This window comes from Asterias rubens, chromosome 20 (genome assembly GCF_902459465.1).
Source record: "Asterias rubens chromosome 20, eAstRub1.3, whole genome shotgun sequence".
NCBI lineage: Eukaryota > Metazoa > Echinodermata > Asteroidea > Forcipulatida > Asteriidae > Asterias > Asterias rubens.
Window position 1 is genome coordinate 11247955 of NC_047081.1, and position 20284 is coordinate 11268238.

The window sequence follows — 20284 nt, forward strand, 5'->3', positions numbered from 1 at the left end:
GGTTTTTTTTGTAAAAGAGGATGAGGATCTTTTTATTTTTTGGCCAGACTGAAAAAATTACTGGCTTTGTAGAAACAAAACAGCCTCCGAGAGACATCTCTTTAAAGGGAAGATAAACGTTTGGTAATCTTTATTGGAATGAACGCAAGAAAAGGCTTTGGTTAAAATTGTACAGTGTTCGTATCAATAGTATAAAGCATTTTGAGAAACATTTCAATTCACTTCAAAGTAATTTGAACCATGGCGGTTTCTCTGAAAAAGTTCACCCAAAAGTGAGTCAATATTTAGGCTGTAAATCTTGGCCCATGAAAGGTTTTCAGGTTTTATTTGTAAAGCATGGATATATGGACAAATTGTTTCTGAATGTTGAAACCAAAATATTATGGGGTTTGTTTTTTGTTTTCTCAAGTGTGAACAATGCTCCAATATTTATTGAAGATGTCGGTCACCTACTGCCCAGGTAAACTATCCCGGGCAAACTAACCGAGACATCAAGTCCAGTGCGGATGCATCGTCCTGGTAAAACTAGCCGGTAAAATACCACGCCCAGTTTGCTGCACAACCATGATCATGGTCAAGTTTAAGACTTTTAAAGACCCTTTTAATGCTACCCTTAAAAAAAAAAAAAATAAGTCAATAAAGCTCAAGTTTCGGTAGTAAATACACTTACACACAAGAATTATGAAATTTAATAATATATACTTACGACAGTTCTGTTCATCCAGTCCATTAACGCAGTTGTTGATTCCATTGCAGATTAGATTGCGGCTGATGCAGACGCCCGGAGCGCAGGTGAACTCCAGGGAGGTACAGGGCATCTGGCAGTTATTCTCGTCCGAGCCGTCTCGGCAATCAAAGCTGGTGTCACATTGACGGGATAAAGGGATGCACTCGCCGCTTCCGCATCGGAAGTCACTCGCAGAGAAACAATTAGGACCTGACCATCAAGAAGAGGGAAGACAACTCGGTTTAAGAAGGTATTATGCATAGGTCTCGAAAAAAAAAACTGCACCCACACCAATAAGCCTTTTTGAGATATGGCAGACACAATGCCACATAAGGTTTAGGTAAATTTGTGCCTATACTCCCAAAACCGAGCAGTATACTCCTATCACGTCTGCCATACCTCCTTGCTAGGTTTCCATGTAAATCTACTCTTCCCTAAAACAGGTGCCCCTTACCCGAGGAAAATTGCTCTGACCGAAACAGTTATTGGTTATGACCACCAAAACGCACCCCTGGTTACAGGATTAACAAAAAAAGACAAAATATTTGCAGAGAGTGTTATGTTTTGTGTAAACAACCATATTCAGTTTTTCTGATCAATTTACAGTGAAGAAAAGTTCACCCAACAATAACTAAACACAAGGGTGAATAGAAAAATAAGTTTGCGTCATTTCGTTCAAGTTGATCTTTAAAGTTCTACATCTTTGTGGACTCACCAAACTCGCAGTTTGTTCCTGCGTACCCAGTTGGGCAGATACAGGAATAGATGGTGCCCTGGTTGTCTCTGTTGCACGTACCACCGTTACGACACGGATTGGAGATGCAAGGATCTAGATGGTTCGGGGGAAGAATTTAACATTAACGCTAAGTTTCATCTTAAGATAAACTGTCAAGTATGGACGATGATTTTCGTACTGAAGCACTTGGTGTAACAAGTTGTGATATTTTAAGTCTGAGAAAAGTTTCTGTCAGATAAGTTTCTCAGAATGTGTATTCCAATTCCAGATAAATCTTCCTGCGTGGACCCACTCTGGATTTTCGTTGATATTTCAAAAGCTCAACCAACTTCCAAATGAAATTTTCACAGCTAAGTTCTTCTGCATAAATCTACGTTTACAAAGGACTATAATCGTTCAAACGTTTCTAAAAACCAAAGGTATACTTTTCCTCTAACTCCCGTTCAAAATCAAACCACTGATTTGGTTACAGTGTGCCGGGCTTAAATAGTGACTAAATTGTTGAACTAACTACAATAACCCTTCGCTAAGTGCAAGGTTACAGCAAAAGAAACTTACCAGTAACTTACCATGAAACTTCTAAAGTTGCAAAATGGAATGTTTGATTAACAAATTCAACAGCTTTCAACTAAGGAAAGCTAATACTGACTGTGGCAGCAAGTTGCACATTGTTTAAGGAAATTTGCACGACAGCACATATGACAAACAAAAAACACAAACAACAACAGAAACAACAATACTAAAGCATTTAAACACAGCCGAGGGTTTTCATTGTTTTCTGTCAATCAGCCATGTGTCTGAAACCCAAGTTTTATGTGAGTTCAAAAGAAAATGTCTACATCATCGTTTGAGGAAAATGAACAAAAATCTTGGTTTTCATATCTGGAAGTCAAATATCATGAAATTACCGAGAAGAAAAAAAACATGGAATATTTATCTTTCTCAAATTTAAAAAAAAAACTTTCAGCTGTTTTAGTCAAATTTACTTGCAGAGTCTTAGACCACTTCCAACACACAACCGACAGGCAGAAATTTATATCTATTTTACATTACTTCACAGAATAACTTTGGACACATTTGTTGCATCTCAAATAAATTTTTCAAAAATAATAATAAATGGACTAAAGAAACTGGCTGGTGGACAGAAAACATTCTGGAGTGTAAAAAACCCGCGGCATGTGCGCACAGCCCACCAGCGTTGGCGGCCGTGCTACTACGACTAGCAACTTACTAAACTCCTCGCATCGGACGCCGATATATCCTAACGGACACTCGCAGGAGTAATCCGTGCCGGTTGGGTTATTGGTGCATGTACCCCCATTCTGGCATGGTTCGTAACTACACAGGTCTGTTGGGAAGTTCAAAGTTCAAAGTTCAAAGTAGGAGGTTAGAGTTAGAATAGTCTTGTGGACAAGTCGTTATAAGTTTGTCTCGTTGATAGCGTTCTGACACTCTCTGCGATTCTTGCGACACTTGCGCTGTTCTCGCGAGACTACTGGCCTTCCTCGCAAGAGAACTGCTCTTGCGAATACACAGGTGAGAGCCAGCAGCCTCGCACAACAGCAATGATCTCACAAGGGCCAACAGTCTTGCACAAAAGTAGTGATCTCGCGAGAGCAGTCTTCAATCGCAGAAAGCTAGCTACTGAGTGCATTACCCTATTACAACACTAATGAATTGTCCACAGGTCTACGGTTAGAATAAATCTCTCTATAAATCTTCAACGTGACTGTGCTGAAAATAATCTTAAAATGTAAAGACAACCACACACAGAAGTAATATAAAAAAAATTCAGTAGTGACCACACGTTTCAACCTTGGGGTGTTGTGGCCGAGCAGGTTGATTAAGTAAGAGTTTTCTTAGCTAAGAAAACTTTTAAGCTGAATTGCTTAAAATGAAATTGGGATCAAGCCGAATTACATAAGGATCTTTTACTCATTAAAAAAGTAGCTTAGTTAATTTTTCAATCACTTCTGTGTATAATCGCCTTTGTCAAGTTATTCTACAGTTATCGTCAATGTGGCTAAACTGATTCCACAATCGCTATGCTAATGTGTAATTCACAAGGTGTACAGAAACTGCTCAACTAACGCATCTTCTTCTACTCATGATGTACATATCATTGCTAGAAACTCAATCTACAGATCTGAACATCATTTCTCAACCTAGAATAAAACAGCTACAACAATTTCTCTTGGGAAATCAGCTACTGAACTGGACCCAATTTTATGGTTCTGCTTACAACACCATTCTCCGCTTACTGTGCAAGCGCCAAATTTCTGCGCTAGCTGTGTTAATAAAGAGTACCTAATAATGTGGAGTATGCACCCGCACAAGCAAAAATTTCCCCTTAACCCCACAAAAAATGCTTTATATAAGCATAAAACACCCTGCTGTAACAGATTCTTTGCTTACGATAAGCAGAGCCATGAAATTGGGTCCAGAAGATCAATTCTCAACAAAACAACTACAACACTTTCTCGAGGAATTGAGCTACAAATGTACTCTACTGACAAGTGCCTTATACACAGGAAAGTGCATGGCTCAGCTGAGAAATCAAAAGATTTGGATCGTTAAAACGAAAATCAGAACTAAGTTTTTTGTCATTTTCATTTGAGAAACAACTCATTTGATAAAACTGTACCTACATTGATCAAAAACTGTACAAGGCAAAGTCTTATGACAGCTTATGAATAAATATTAACTACTGCGAACTGCGAATGGCAAAGATGAGCACAGCCCCCACCCTCCATAAAGAGGGGGAGGGGTCAATCTACAGTTTGAGGGCTGGGCGAGATTTATATTACCAGGAATTGTGCAGGTGTCTCCGATGTAGGCAGAGGTGCATCGACAGAAGAAGCCGTTTTGTGAAGCACTCTCAAAGCATGATCCACCATTCTGGCACGGGTTCCCACCGCATGGATCTAAAGGGGCGGTACAAGGTTGGGTTGAGGGCAGAATAAGAGGGGGATATACATTATTTTTAAAGATGGCCTGTATTATCAATACTCACATGGTCATTTCCAACCCCTTATCTACCCTGTTTGGTACCCACTCTCTCCAAACTTGGTATAGAGGGTACCCAACTGGGAGCTCTTGGGTGCAATCTTGCTTTATTACTCATAGTGTTGCAGATGAAGCCCCCTTATCGCAATTTTGGTATACTTTTCTACCCTGATTGGTGCCCACTCTCTCTCCAAACTTGGTATAGAGGGTACCCAACTGAGAGCTCTTGGGTGCAATCTTGTTTTATTACTCAAAGTTTTGTAGTTGAAGCCCCCTTATCGCAAGTAGGGTATACTTTTCTACCCTGATTGGTGCCTACTCTCCCCAAACTGGGTATAGATGAATACCCAACTGGGGGCCATTGAGTACAATATTTTTTACTTACTCATATTGTTACCTACTCTCCCCAAACTGGGTATAGATGAATACCCAACTGGGAGCCATTGGGTACAATCTTGTTCACTTACTCATATTGTTGCAATTGATTCCGTTGAAACCTGAAGGGCAAATACAGAGGTAGCCGGATGCCGTTGGGTTACAGACTCCTCCGTTCAGACATGGGCTGGAGCTGCAAGGATCTATTTTACAATAACGAACGTAGTCCGCAGTTAATAATAATTACAAGTAATAAACCACAAGGAAAACTGACTTGGTTAATTTTTAATAACTTAGCAACATTTACTCGAGCGGAACATGAACCACCACTTTGTCTTTTTGATTGGGCATTAGGCTGAAATTTTACGCCATTTTTTAGGGAGGTTAGAGACTTACATGTATAATTTGTATTTTTCTATTTTCATGAAGACTTTATCTACTGGAGCACAATCCTTATTTTCTCCTTGGAGCCCCGGGTTGCTCCAGACTCAAGACTCACCTCTAATCTCGCAGGTGATCCCGAAAAATGAAGGCAGACAGCTGCACCGATACTCCAAGCCCTGTGATAAGGGCGTACACGTCCCACCATTCAGGCAAGGCTGCTGCAGACAGGGATCTAAGAATGAGAAGAACAAAGAAACAAAATTGTAATAGTAGCAGCCGTTAGGCTTGGGGCCATGTTAGCCCCCCTTTACCACAGGGAACATTCAGGTGTTCCAACATCTCCAAATGCGTCGTCTGTAAACAACACATCAGGGAATCGGACTCCTTCACCAGCAACACCGGTGGTACCACCCATAAAACAATGAGTCATGTCGCCTGCACCACCACTAATCTCATCTAGTATCTTGCAAAGATTGTGGTGTCTACTTCAGTAATTAATTTCTCCGATATGGACAATACACATTTCAAAGTCTGTAGGACCACAAAGCTCAATCGGTGAAAATAATTCACAAAAGTTCGCCCCAGTCGAGGCCAAAAACCACTCTTGGTAAGGGGTTACAAGAAGAACGGATATTAAATATGAAAAAATAACCCAGAGAAGCTGAAGGCATGGGAATTGATATTCCTCTTAAAATAGTCTAGATTGTAGAATGGAGGGAAACATGCACCAGGCAAAGAGTTCCAAAGAGATGCAGTTTGTGTAAGGCCGTAACTGGAATGGCGACTTTGGCTACGGCTAGATCAGCACGCCTGCCAGTGTGGAAGAATAGGCAGAAGCGCGATCCAGCCGTAGCTGTAGCTGAAGTCGCCGCTTCAGACACTGCCTATTAAAGCTGTTGGAATAGATCATTGTTCTACATCTCAGCAAATCAAGAAAGGTTTGCAAGAAGATATTCGATGTTGGCCCTTACTTAGGTTCTCACAGCGCAGTCCCATGTATTGTGGCTGACAATTGCAGACGAAAGAGTTACCGTTCAAACCCAACTGGCAAACTCCGCCGTTAAGACAGGGGTTGGAGTCGCAGGGATCTTTAATGGAAGACAAGAGCAGATAATAATAATTATAATAACATTGATCTTATATAACATTGAACAATTTTATAGTCTAGACAACTGGACTTACTATTTTTGACTGACGACAGTTTCACACCCTATCCTGGGTGCATCATCAGGCTGACTGATGTTCTAGCGGCAAAAGGTTGGTGACCCAGGATAGGGATTGAAACTGTCGCACGTCACAAAACAAGTAAGTCACATTGTCTAGATTATACAATTTTTCAACAATATATTTACCTGGATGACGGAGAATATTCATAAATATAGTTCTTACAAAGCACATTTTTATCAAAAACGTTTCAAAGTTACTTTTATGGTACATATTTAGAACAATAATAGGATTGAAACAAGCAGCGAGTTCCAATTATCAAATGTTTAAAATCCCCTTTAATAGAAGTTGATTTGTATTGCAAATAAAGAGTAACAAAAATATTGGGACTTACTTCTGATTGCACAGTTCACGCCTTGAAAGTTTGCTGGACAGCTACATGTGTAGCTGATTCCCATAGGGTGGGACTCACAGAAACCTCCGTTCAGACACGGATTGGAGGAACACGGATCTTCACAGAGAAAAACAAACAGAAACAAACTATTGTTGTAGGATTTAAAACTTTACATGGTAAGAGTTTAATTATCACATATAGAGGGATTTTGTTTACAGTCAATTAGTGTGCTCTTCTAGTAAAATTTATTATAAGCTTACTAAACATCTTATATTGATTCTGTTTCAAACTACGGTTTAAAATTGTCCTTACAAATTGTATTCACTGTCATTGTGGATGTCAATATGAAATAAATGTCTTATACCCGGTACAGACAGGCACTCCAGAGTTGCGCCGAACCAAACAGATTAGGAGTGACTCTGGGTCGACTCAATCAAATTTTGGATTCAGACAGGCGAACTTATAACATTTACGTTATGTTCGGATCATGACAAGATTGAGGTCTGAAACCAAGGCGCTCATGAGTCGTTACGAATGACTGCAACAGTCGATCTTTTGACTTCTAATGCGTCCAGTCGCTCCTAACTGTTTCAGACGTCGAATTTTTCATGCGCTTAATTCAATAACTTGGTTGGCACGACTCTTGAACGCCTGTCTGAAATGGGCGTTATTGAACGTGAGCTTGAATGACTTACTGGGGTATTGACAGGTTACTCCCATATACTGCTGTGGGCAGTTGCAGTTGTAGCTAAAGCCACCATTGGTAATGATGCAATTACCGCCGTTCAAGCAGGGAAAGGATCTGCATGGATCTAAGAAAACAAATAAATAATAATTTGTCAGAGAACAACATGTAATGCTTTTTTTTTTTTAAGTATCTCTTTTTTCCCCTGTTTTATTTTGAGTAGGATTTGAAACTTTGCATGATGGTAGTTATAAATAAGTGTGCGATAGCACCATCTGTAAACCTCTTTTGAGTAGTGCAATTTTAAAAAAAAAACGTCAAAGAACAAAATATTTTGGTTTCTTTTTATAAGTATCTTTTTTTTCCCCTGCTTTAACATTTCAATGAGGATTTGAAACTTTGCATGGTGGTAGTATAAATAGGTCAGGTTTGCGGCAACACCATGTTAAAATTTCTTCTTTTGGGTTGTGTTGGTTCTGAAAACAAAGGTGGTTGACTACTGAAGGTTTTGATTAGTTCGCGCTGAATGTCTTCTGAAACACCATGTGTGAGTTTACTTGCTAGGTAGATTTTGTTCTTTAGAGAACTGTCTTGCTGGATTTCGGGAAAAAAGAACTGTTCTGCTTTTTAACTACTACATGTACCTGGGCAGAAGGTAGAATAAGCGGTTGGAACTACTTTAGTATTAACTTCACTACCGCGGAGTGAGTTCTTAATTTGTCTCAGCGTTTCGACTAGCTTGCTCTAGTCAAAAGCGGCTGGGACTACTACTTTAGCTTATAGTGGATTGTATTAACTTCACTACCGCGGAGTGAGTTCTTAATTTGTCTCAGCGTTTCGACTAGCTTGCTCTAGTCAAAAGCGGCTGGGACTACTACTTTAGCTTAGAGTGGATTGTATTAACTTCACTACTGCGGAGTGAGTTCTTAATTTGTCTCAGCGTTTCGACTAGCTTGCTCTAGTCAAAAGCGGCTGGGACTACTACTTTAGCTTATAGTGGATTGTATTAACTTCACTACCGCGGAGTGAGTTCTTAATTTGTCTCAGCGTTTCGACTAGCTTGCTCTAGTCAAAGCGGCTGGGACTACTACTTTAGCTTAGAGTGGATTGTATTAACTTCACTACCGCGGAGTGAGTTCTTAATTTGTCTCAGCGTTTCGACTAGCTTGCTCTAGTCAAAAGCGGCTGGGACTACTACTTTAGCTTATAGTGGATTGTATTAACTTCACTACCGCGGAGTGAGTTCTTAATTTGTCTCAGCGTTTCGACTAGCTTGCTCTAGTCAAAAGCGGCTGGGACTACTACTTTAGCTTATAGTGGATTGTATTAACTTCACTACCGCGGAGTGAGTTCTTAATTTGTCTCAGCGTTTCGACTAGCTTGCTCTAGTCAAAAGCGGCTGGGACTACTACTTTAGCTTATAGTGGATTGTATTAACTTCACTACCGCGGAGTGGGTTCTTAATTGGTCTCAACGTTTCAACTAGCTTGCTCTAGTCAAAAACGGCTGGGACTACTACTTTAGCTTAGAGTGGATTGTATTAACTTCACTACCGCGGAGTGGTTATCTTAATTGGTCTCAACGTTTCAACTAGCTTGCTCTAGTCACGAATATTGGTATTTTCACTCACCTGGAGTTTCACAATTGACTCCGAAGAATCCATTAATGCAGCTACATGTGTAGGTTTGCCCGCTGTTTGCCTGCGAGCAGATCGCTCCGTTCAGACACGGGTTCGATAGACACGGATCTAAACACAACAATGAGTATCAAAACAGAGTTTCAAGAAAAAAAAGGAAAAAAAGTGGGCACTAGAAAAATTTATATCGCAAAAGTTTACTTTGGGATACAGCAGTATTTTCGACAAAATTTTGACAAAATTTTGAGTATTTAAAAAAAAAGTTTTTAGTACCACTTCACTTTTAAAGGTTTATATTCTTTCGATTTTTTTGGTTATAATTTGTTTCTTTTCCCATTGACCTACCTGTGAACTGGCACTGGGATCCGATAAAGTTGTTGACACAGTTGCAGAAGTAGCTTGAGCCGGTAGTGTCTGTTCTACACACTCCATTATTGAGGCAAGGGTTGGAACTGCACGGATCTGGAATCAATCAAAGATAGCATCGGGTTGAATTACAAGATTCTAAATACACAAGTTATATAAAGTATCCAGAGTCTGTGACCATGGTGCCCTTGCAAAAAACTACCCCCAAAAACACACAACTAAACAAACAATCCTCACATGCTCTAACAAAGAAATACAAATGTTTCCTCCATATCCCCTTTGACACAAACCCCCTTTTCAATCTAGACCAAAAACTTCTACCAAACTCCCATTTTAACAAAAACTCACAGTACAAAACAACCCAGATTTAAGCAAAGACTCCCACTTCAAACCAACCCACAACATTTGAAACCAGGACCAAACTTCACCCCCAATCCCAACCAGTTTCGGCCCATACCCAACTTCAACCCTAACCCCCACATAAACCAAACCCATTTTACCAGCACCCCCATATAACCCCCCCCCCCCCATGTCAGCCGAAACCCCATTTCAGCCCGAGCCCCTGCATAAAGCCAACCCATTTTACCAGCACCCCCATATAACCCCCCCCCATGTCAGCCCAAACCCCATTTCAACCCGAGCCCCTGCATAAAGCCAACCCATTTTACCAGCACCCCCATATAACCCCCCCCCCATGTCAGCCCAAACCCCATTTCAACCCGAGCCCCTGCATAAAGCCAACCCATTTTACCAGCACCCCCATATAACCCCCCCCCCCCCCCATGTCAGCCCAACTCCCACTTCACACACCAACCCCTACTCAAGAAAAAATATCCTCACCTCAACCTACACGTTAACCCCAACTAAAATCATGCACCCCTCTCCATCATGCCCTACCCACCCCCACCCCAATCCCTTCTCATACTTACTACCAATTTGGCAAAAGACGCCCAAGTAGTTCGAAAGGCAACTGCATTGGAATGATGTCCCAAATGAACTGGATATACACTGCCCTCCATTCTGGCATGGCTGTGAGCTACAGGGATCTGATGATAGCAAAAAACAAAGCACAAATAAATAGTTAGTGACCTAACATTTCGACACTTAGAAGAGTCTTTCTTTAAAAGTGACAACACAACCAAAAAGCATTCATTTAAAATCAGTGCAGCAAATCATTGAAAAATAATTGTGAAAGAAACTTAAATAAGTACTTGATTTTTGAAATAAAAGTCGCAGGAGAAAGTCTGTACACACCAAGCAAGAGAGATTCAATATGGATTCAGTATTCCAGTGGTTAGACTGAAGTAATTGCAGTCACAAGGTTGTGGGTTTGAATCTTACCAAGCTAAGAACTGATTTCACAATGACTAGAATAAGTACCATTGTCTTGCTACTGAATCACAAGTTCTTGATTTGTGCAATTCATAATCCTAGAAGTTAAACCAATGTTTGTATGAGAGAGATTGGTTGTTGCCAACTTGGCGTTTATATCCCCTTTGTGGGAGTTTGTCAAGTTCCCTTCAAGGGAAGAGTTTATAACACAGACAGACAGACAGACAGACAGATCTGGGCCATGGCCAAGGAGTGATAATGTCGATCAATACTTACTTGGATACTGGCAGTTTGGTCCCTGGTAACTGCTTAAGCAAGTGCAAGAATAACTGGATCCAGTGAGGGGTGAGTTACAATCGCCGTTATTTAAACACGGGTTGGAAGAACACGGTTCTGAGAACAAGTAGAATAAAACAAATACTCACAAAATTTCCAATAACAACTTAACTTGTTTCAGCTCACAAAAGCAATTTGGGACAAACACAAAGAGTACTGGAAGTACAAAAGGTACTGGAATTTATGCTCATAATCTCCATTTTACTGAGGAGCATTGCGTAACCACCGATTCCAGACCTTTGTCCTTTTGTCCGACAAACAAGGATGACAAGAGATCTATAGGCTGCAATGATTGTGTTTTTTCAATGTTGAACAGAAACTTTAACTTCTTGAAAATGAAAAAACAATCCAGATTAACCCAGATACAGGTCATTCATACCTGGATACTGGCAGTTAATTCCCTTGTAGTTCCCCAAGCAGTTGCAGAAATAGCCGGCCCCCGAGTTGCTGGTGAAACACTGCCCTCCGTTCATACATGGATTAGAGAAACACGGACCTAGAGAGAGAGAAGAAAAAAGACATGCATAAACCATTACAGGTCTAAATATCACAGAATGTGAATCGGCAGTCACCGGGATCAGTCATTGTCTGGGCAACAAAAGTCTACTAAAATAATGATCATTGTGCTTTAAACATTATTTGCCTTTACATCCTTCTTCCATGCACAACCAACGTTATTAGAGTAATATGCCTGTGATTTGTTTTCACAGAGCTGGGGAAACTACCGAGTATACAGTGCCAACACACATCGGTGTATATGGGTAAAACCAAAACTGGATATTCTTTATTTTTGGTGCAAATTTAACATCTATGTTATTAGACTCTTACCAATCGGAGTTTGACAGTTGGTACCGGTGAAGGTTGGAGGGCATTGACACTGGTAGGCATAGTTGGGTCTTTGCCAGTTGCAGAAACCACTGTTCTGACATGGGTTGCTATCGCAAGGATCTGGTGGAAGAAACAAATTTATATTTAAACAATTTCTGTGCTTAACTTATTTTTCTTAAAGGAACATTGAAGAAAGCTTTTTGCTAACAAAACAGTTGCTGGCAGTTTAGGCACTTTGTTTAATCCATCATATACATAAACTGACAAACCTGTAGAAGTTTAAAATCGATCGGCAATCTGGATCACAACAAAAAAGTGAAAACCGATTACACATTTTGCATGACATTGATTAAAAAAAGTATGAATAAACGCTCACTGAGCAATGAAATTAGTGTTATTTAAAATTAGTGTTATTTACAAACGGCAAACTAGTGTTATTTATTTCACACCGCACGACCACACAGTTTTCAGCACCCTTTACCCCAAAAACTGAGTAAACCATTATTGTCCATCTGATCAATTTATCACTAAAATATATGATGAGAAAATCACATTAGCTGTTGCAAACTGTTTACCAACCAAAAGGACCTATAGTCAAAATGCAAAAAATATTTAATGGCCTGGCATTTAGACCCTAGCAGAGTCTTTCTCAATGGCATTTCGCGAAAGACTCTTCTAGGGTTGAAACCACGGGCCACTTACTTAAATATATGGTGCATGAAGGTTTAAAGACACTGGACACCTTTGGTAATTGTCAAAGACCAGTCTTCTCACTTTGCGTATCTCAACATATGCACAAAATAACAAACCTGTGAAAATTTGAGCTCAATTGGTCGTTGAAGTTGCCAGATAATAATGGAAGAAAAAACACCCTTGTCAAACGAAGTTGTGTGCTGTCAGATGCTTGATTTCGGGACCTCAAAATCTAATTCTGAGGTTTCGAAATCAAATTCAAATATTTTAGTGGAAAGTTACTTCTTTCTTGAAAACTACATTACTTCAGAGTGAGCCGTTTTATCGGAATGTTTTATACTATCAACAGCTCCCCATTACTCGTAACCATGTAAGTTTTTATGATAATAACTATTTTGAGTAATTACTAATAGTGTCAATGCCTTTAATATTAGTTACCGTTTCATGAACTTACCCAGTGGTGTATTACATCTGAGCCCAAAGAAACCAAGGGTACATTGACATGTAAAGACATTCGGTACGCCAAACCACTGACAAAAACCATTGTTCAGACAAGGGAAAGCATCGCATGGATCTGTTAGAGATAGCGTGAGGGGTGCAAAGGATGATGAATGAAAAAGGATGACAGGGTGCGGTGAAAAGATTGGACAAACAAGTCAGTGCAAAAAGATTTGTTTTGTATTTTGGTGCATGTTACGGGAAAGCTTCACAAAAGAATTTCAGAGTAATTCCAGGCATGATACTTCACGGAGGCAACAAAGGCAGTTGCCTCCGTGTCCCCTGGTCATTGCCTTGGTGCCCTTGAAATGCTCCAGTAGAAAGTTTAAGATTTCATCATTGACTGCCCTTTAACAAGAAACAAATGCCTTGGTGCCCTTACCCTTTCAAAAATGAAGCATACATGCCTGTAATTCAATGTAAAGACACTCACTCACTCAAAAGGATGTAGACTTTGTCTGAGTTTTTGTGGCAACTGCGAAATTCTTAAATGGAGTATGACTTTTAGCACTGACACAATGTACATTGTAAATGTTGGAGGAAAAATGGGTTTAGGTTTATGAAGATTATTAGAGATAAGATGGTATTAGTTGTTAAATGATTCAAAGGAAAAGGAATGATGAAGCTAGCAGTGTCATTGTTAAAATATACATACAATATGTTTTATGGGCATATAAATTGGGAAAACAGAGGTGAGTTTGAACTTTTTAGTACAAATTTGATGACTTTGCAGAGAGTCTATCGTAACTCACTTAGCATTGTGCTACATCGGCTTCCACTGTATCCTGCAGCACACTGACACTGGAAATTGGTCCCCAGCAAACGACACGTGGCTCCATTTAAACAAGGGCTACTCGCACAAGGGTCTACGGAGAGAAAAATCACATGGCAATATACAGGTATTGATTTTGTTTAAAGCTATTTTATTATTATTTTTCCCGAAATAAAAAGACAAAGTAGCGAGCTTCTTACCAATAACACTACCACAGTTCAGACCAGTGTACCCTTGCGAGCACTGACAACGATAAATGAAGTTTGGACTCAGCCAGCTGCACACGCCTCCATTGAGGCATGGGTTACTCCCACACGGATCTGTCAAATAAAATGAATCAAAAACGATGAAAATAATAATAATAATAATAATAAACCACTCTTACATAGATGTTAAGTTTGCATCGGGGATAAAGAATACTAACTTTTGTTTTTACCCATACACCGATGTGTGTTAGCACTGTATACTCAGCACCTACTCATACTCATTCTTATATAGAGCATATCACCGTGAGGTCACTATGCGCTGAAGTTCTACGACTTGAAGTTCTACGACTTGAAGTTCTACGACTTGAAGTTCTACGACTTGAAGTTCTACGACTTGAAGTTCTACGACTTGAAGTTTTATGTAATAATTCATGGGGATCCTGTTCTTTCCAGGTAGCTGTAGGGAAGGTGTGGAATGGTCTATTACATTCCATCAGAGCCATCCAGACAGTAGACACTTTCAAAACAATCTTGAAGACCCATCTTTTTTTATAAACATTTCAGTAATAATGTTCCATATACATTAGATTTTCATTTTTCTTGATCTTTGCACCACCTCTGGAGGACAACCAAAATGGAACTTTTTTTATTGAAGCAAGCGCTATGAGCACTTTTTGTGGATACCGGCACTATAGAAGACGACATTATTATCATTATTAAGGATTGACAAACTAATGACAAACTGATTAACGATAAATCTTAACTAAGAAAAACACTTTACTTGTTGTACGTACTTATAGGTTGAGTACAGAAGTCACCACTGTAGCCTGGTGCACATTGACATTGGAAGTTTGTGCCCAGTGATCGACAGGTGGCCCCGTTGAAGCATGGAGAACTGATACAGCCATCTGAAACAGAACAACAAAGTCTTGTTTTCACATTGAAGAGTTTGGAGCAAGTTCGAAAGCACACTTTTTAGACGACCCATGATTGACAACTGACTAGGAACAATCATGCGCAGCGACGCACGCACTTTTGAAAATGGTGTTTGAAGCTTTGCAAGTGTGGAGACAAAGGGTAGTAAACTTGCGGGTACAACAATGTATACAAAACTCTTTTGAGGGAGTGTTGGCTCTGAAAAGAGGCGCTTTTGGTCTCGACGTTTCTAACAGTATACTCTGCTGGTCTTCTACTTGTCTTCTGCTTTGTTTGAAACGTCGTACACTGTTCGAAAACGTCGAGACCAAACCGGCTCTTTTCAGAGCCAACACTCCCTCAAAAGAGTTCTTACACAAGGTTGTACCTGCAAGTTTACTATTCATATTTTCAGTTACTCTCACTCTTACGACTTGCTTGGAAGTCAACCATCGATACAGTATTCTACACTTCCATTGCCTAACACTGGCCAAAATTGTTAAACTTGAAAGTTGTTAGTTTAAGCCAGGAAAGCAATTGAAAACAACTGGCCCAAATTTCATAGAGCTGCTAAGCACAAACATTTTCTTATCATGTAATTTCTTCCTCGATAAAAACAGGAATACCAACCAAACTTCCACGCGATTTTTAGGATAAGCAAACAACAGCTGAATACCAGCAACAAGCAGTATGCAACAAATGGAAACTTGGTTGGTAATCCTGTTTTTATCAAGGAAGAAATTTCCTGCTAAGCAATTTTTTGTGCTTAGCAGCTCTTTGAAATTGGGCCCTGATGTTGGGACCTTTGATCTAAAATATCTGGTTCATTTGAGACACTACTAAGTGTTTAGATTATATTATGAAGCAAACGAGAGAGTCTCACCCAGTAATGTTTCACATCGGTCACCGGTGTAGGACGGTTGGCACTGGCACTGATAGATGAAGCTTGGATTAAACCAGTTACAATTCCCATTGTTCTGACACGGGTTACTGTCACAAGGGTCTGTAAAGTCAAAGAAAAAAAATCACCTGAAGTCTGTATCCAAAGTATCAATGTATTTTTATGTGTTTTAGTGTGTATTTGAGTAAAAACATGTTTTGGACACGCAAAACCAAAATGCACTTTCACTGTATAATTTTACGTGTGACAATAAAACATTAATAAAATGAATCATGGAAACAGATGGTCATACCCGTACGAGCTATCTCGGTGGTCTAGTTGGTAAGACACTGCTCTAGAATCGCAAGGGTCTTGGGTTCGAATCCCACCTCCAGTATACAGTGTTAACTCACATTGGTGTACATGAGTAATTTTAACAAAAATAAATATTCTTTATAAAAATATTGGTGCTTGCCCTGTTAGTGGAGAATAGTGATCGCAAGCGTAGAATTTGGCAGTAAGCAGAGCTATGAAATTGGGCCTAGGCTACTGGTCGATAGATGAAGAAAAAACAACTGCTTTTGAAATACTGAAATACTCACTTAGAGATATGCTACACCTAGTTCCTGTGTAACCCGCTAAGCACTGACATTGGTACCCGGATCCAACTTGTAAACAATTGCCTCCATTCATACACGGGTTGCTTGCACATCCGGCTTCATTTCAACAAAATAACAAAGAACCAATTATTTAAATCGTGCTTGTTTAGCTATTTGTTTGTTTGTTTGTTTGTATTATTGTTCGTTTGTCTGTTTCCATTAATACAACAAATAATATCAATTCATATTATACATCTACCAAACGAGGTACTCAAGGCGCTGAGTATATACAAACTTTCAGAAAGATAGTTAATGCAGTGATGACTATTTTCCCTTATTTGTGAACTTACTCAATTGGGTTTGGCAGTTAAGTCCTGTGTACCCAATCAAGCATTGACACGTATAAGTTGACCCAGTCCCACTCTGGCATGCACCACCGTTCTGACATGGGTTGTTCAGACAAGGATCTGTAATAAAAAAAACATGGTTATTTCATTTGCAGTATTGTATTAGCATACAATCCTCCACTGAAATCCAACAGTCAACTGACACGCTCCAATCCCCAAGTGCCCTGCTTGTGGAACGGGTCACTTAGGGCTGGCCCGAGGTGCGTGACCTTGTTCGATTAGCTGTTGTTGCTCACCCAAATGAGCACCGCGGGGTCGTCATTGGAAGCTAATCATGCACCCAAAGTACAAGTGGTAAAAGGGTCTGAATACTCACTTATTACTATGTTAGCGCAGGTGCTACCAGTATAACCTGCCATGCACTGACATTGGTAACTAGTTCCGATGGATAAGCACGTGCCTCCATTCTGGCAAGGGTTGCTGGTGAAGCAAACGTCTGTCATAAAGAAAAGGTAGCGAGACATGTGTAAGAGTTTGACTCAAGAATGTAGTCTTCGCCCCTACGCCCCTTTCTGCGTATGCCCTAACCTCTAGCTCAAGTACTCCATATTAAAACCCACAATACAAATTGCAAAACTCACAGGTAACTGGTTTTCTGGAATCACTAAATACAAATGACAGGTAACTAGTTTTCTGGATAGGTTTAATAAAACTCACGGATTCTGCTTTGTTTTTTTGACACTTTTTATAGTACTCTTATTTTTCATAAAACTTACAGGTAATGTTTTTTCTGGATGTTTTTTTATAAAACTTAGTTTTTGGAACATTAAAAAAAATCACAGTTTTTTGGACACAATTTATGAAATTCACAGTTTACTAGTTTTCTGGACACATTTTTTAAGAACTCACAGGTAACTAGTTTTCCAAACACATTTTTTAAGAACTCACAGGTAACTAGTTTTCTAGACAAACTTTATAAAACTCACAGGTAACAAGTTTTCTGGACACATTTCTTAAAACTTCAAGGTAGCTAGTTTTCAGGACACATTTTTATAAAACCTAGGGTTTTCTGGACACATTTTATAAAGGTCACAGGTAACCAGTTTTCTAAACACACTTTATAAAATTCACAATACATTACAAAAATATACTCACTCTGTACTATACCACAAGTAACACCACTGTACCCTTGCTGACACTGGCACTGGTACCCTGAGCCAAACTGGGAACACACACCACCATTCAGACACGGCATGCTTACGCACGCATCTACACAAAGAAAACACCAAAAGACCATCAAATGATGAAGCGAACTGAACAGTAATGCGTATTGAAAGAAATAATTTTCTTCAGACACAGAATGCTAACGCAAGCATCTACACAGAGAAAACACCAAAAGACCGTCAAATGATGAAGCGAACTGAACAGTAATGCGTATTGAAAGAGGTAATTTTCTTGAGACACAGAATGCTAACGCAAGCATCTACACAGAGAAAACACCAAAAGACCATCAAATGATGAAGCGAACTGAACAGTAATGCGTATTGAAAGAAATAATTTTCTTCAGACACAGAATGCTAACGCAAGCATCTACACAGAGAAAACACCAAAAGACCATCAAATGATGAAGCGAACTGAACAGTAATGCGTATTGAAAGAAATAATTTTATTCAGACACAGAATGCTAACGCACGCATCTACACAGAGAAAACACCAAAAGACCATCAAATGATGAAGCGAACTGAACAGTAATGCGTATTGAAAGAGGTAATTCTCTTCAGACACAGAATGCTTACGCAAGCATCTACACAAAAGGCCGTCAAATGATGAAGCGAAATGAACAGTATTGCCTCGGAAAGGGGTCATTTCTCACTCAATTATTAAAGAACTTCAGGCCTGAAGCTCATTTCACGCATCTGAAAGCAAACAAATTTATGCACCAGGGGTGTTCTTTCTTTCATTGATCTCCTGCAACTTCAATGACAAATCGAGTAATTTTTTTTTTACAGATTTGTTATTTTGCATATGTTGAGATCGACCAAGTGAGAATACTGGGCTAAATTTCATAGAGCTGCTTAAGCACAAAATATTGCTTAAGCAAAAGAATCCTTTCTTAGTAAAATCAGATTACCGGCAAAGACTCCACTCAATTGTTACAATGTATGTAAGTAAACAACAGCTAAATACCAGTCACAAGCGATGTATATGGCATGAAATTTTTGCCAGTAACCTGTGTAAAACAAGCGAGCTATTTTCTTGCTTGAGCAAATTTTTTGCTCAAGCAGTTCTATAATTTGGGCCATGGTCACAACTTCCAAAGGTGTCTTTAAGTGTACCATTGGTAGTTGGGTTTGAATACTCACTTATTATGACAGTAGTACATTGGTTACCAGTGTAACCCGCAATACACTGACATTGGTAACTAGTTCCAACAGATAAGCACGTGCCTCCATTCTGGCATGGGTTAATGTTGGTCTGGCAATAATCTGTCAAAAAGAAAGAGAAAAAAACAATCCTTTGCGTTAGTAACTTCAGGAGTTTTTTTTTTGAGCGAGGCTGGCAAATGTTTTTTTCACATTCATGTCAAACATTTTCAGATCACAATTTTTCTGCTGAGTTGCAGGTGTAAAGTTTTTATTTGGCCCCCATAATTGGGGGAAAATAACCTCTCCAGGGTAGCTGGTATTCTGTCTTTTATACTCACTGATTACTGTTGCGCAAGTGTTACCAGTGTAACCCGGTGCACATTGACACGTGAAGGAGGAACCAGCCTGGGAGCAAACACCTCCATTCTGACACGGGAAGTTTTGACACACATCTAGAGAAATTCAAATAGATATTTACCATCCAGAGAGAGAGAAAAAAAGTTTAAATGAGAGACTTTTGGACGGTCCCTTTTCACAGTTCTCAACAGTAGTGCGTGTGCTGAGAACTTTGCGCGCAATACTGAGCATGTGTGCGCAGGCTCAGAGCAGCAATGTCCGTAATGTCTGATGAGTCTGCTGCCGCCAGCTTCTCAAAGGTCTCCCATCAGAACAACGCCAGACAGTTGATCAAAGAACAGTGGGTATCCAGTCACAAACAACACAATCTCATTTCTTGAGCCCCTGGTCCTTGATAATTTGATCTCTGATGTCGTCTCAGTGATATTGTCAAAAACCAGGTCTCGACAATTTTTTTTAAACAAGTACCAGCGGTAAAAAGGTTTTGAATACTCACTTATTATGACAGTAGTACATTGGTTACCAGTATAACCCGCAAGGCACTGACATTGGTAACTAGTTCCGAAGGATACGCATGTGCCTCCATTCTGGCATGGGTTGATGTTGGTCTGGCAAAAATCTGTCAAAAAGAAAAGATAGTGAGACAGTAACAATTTGGCAGAAAACAGCCTCTTCTGCGGTA

The 20284-nt window shown here is 39.7% G+C and overlaps 1 protein-coding gene across 8 annotated transcripts in view; it reads right to left on the reverse strand.

Moving 5' to 3' along the window:
- LOC117303705 (protocadherin Fat 4-like) overlaps positions 1 to 20284 on the reverse strand; it is an 87796-nt gene that overhangs the window by 46426 nt on the left and 21086 nt on the right. For 5 of the 8 annotated variants that reach the window (XM_033787980.1, XM_033787985.1, XM_033787981.1 and 2 more), the window contains 27 exons: positions 20099 to 20221; positions 19584 to 19697; positions 19243 to 19365; positions 18035 to 18148; positions 17256 to 17375; positions 16883 to 16999; positions 16536 to 16649; positions 15937 to 16056; positions 14933 to 15046; positions 14133 to 14252; positions 13913 to 14026; positions 13117 to 13236; positions 11970 to 12089; positions 11521 to 11637; positions 11082 to 11198; positions 10403 to 10519; positions 9453 to 9569; positions 9102 to 9218; positions 7482 to 7598; positions 6787 to 6903; positions 6200 to 6316; positions 5344 to 5460; positions 4937 to 5047; positions 4271 to 4387; positions 2695 to 2811; positions 1443 to 1556; positions 707 to 937 (listed from right to left, as the gene is read on the reverse strand). In XM_033787980.1, the coding sequence (XP_033643871.1) occupies positions 707 to 937; positions 1443 to 1556; positions 2695 to 2811; positions 4271 to 4387; positions 4937 to 5047; positions 5344 to 5460; positions 6200 to 6316; positions 6787 to 6903; positions 7482 to 7598; positions 9102 to 9218; positions 9453 to 9569; positions 10403 to 10519; positions 11082 to 11198; positions 11521 to 11637; positions 11970 to 12089; positions 13117 to 13236; positions 13913 to 14026; positions 14133 to 14252; positions 14933 to 15046; positions 15937 to 16056; positions 16536 to 16649; positions 16883 to 16999; positions 17256 to 17375; positions 18035 to 18148; positions 19243 to 19365; positions 19584 to 19697; positions 20099 to 20221 (3276 nt within the window). The remainder of the gene's footprint in view (positions 1 to 706; positions 938 to 1442; positions 1557 to 2694; positions 2812 to 4270; positions 4388 to 4936; positions 5048 to 5343; positions 5461 to 6199; positions 6317 to 6786; positions 6904 to 7481; positions 7599 to 9101; positions 9219 to 9452; positions 9570 to 10402; positions 10520 to 11081; positions 11199 to 11520; positions 11638 to 11969; positions 12090 to 13116; positions 13237 to 13912; positions 14027 to 14132; positions 14253 to 14932; positions 15047 to 15936; positions 16057 to 16535; positions 16650 to 16882; positions 17000 to 17255; positions 17376 to 18034; positions 18149 to 19242; positions 19366 to 19583; positions 19698 to 20098; positions 20222 to 20284) is intronic. The other 3 variants (XM_033787979.1, XM_033787978.1, XM_033787983.1) reach the window with 3 other exon arrangements.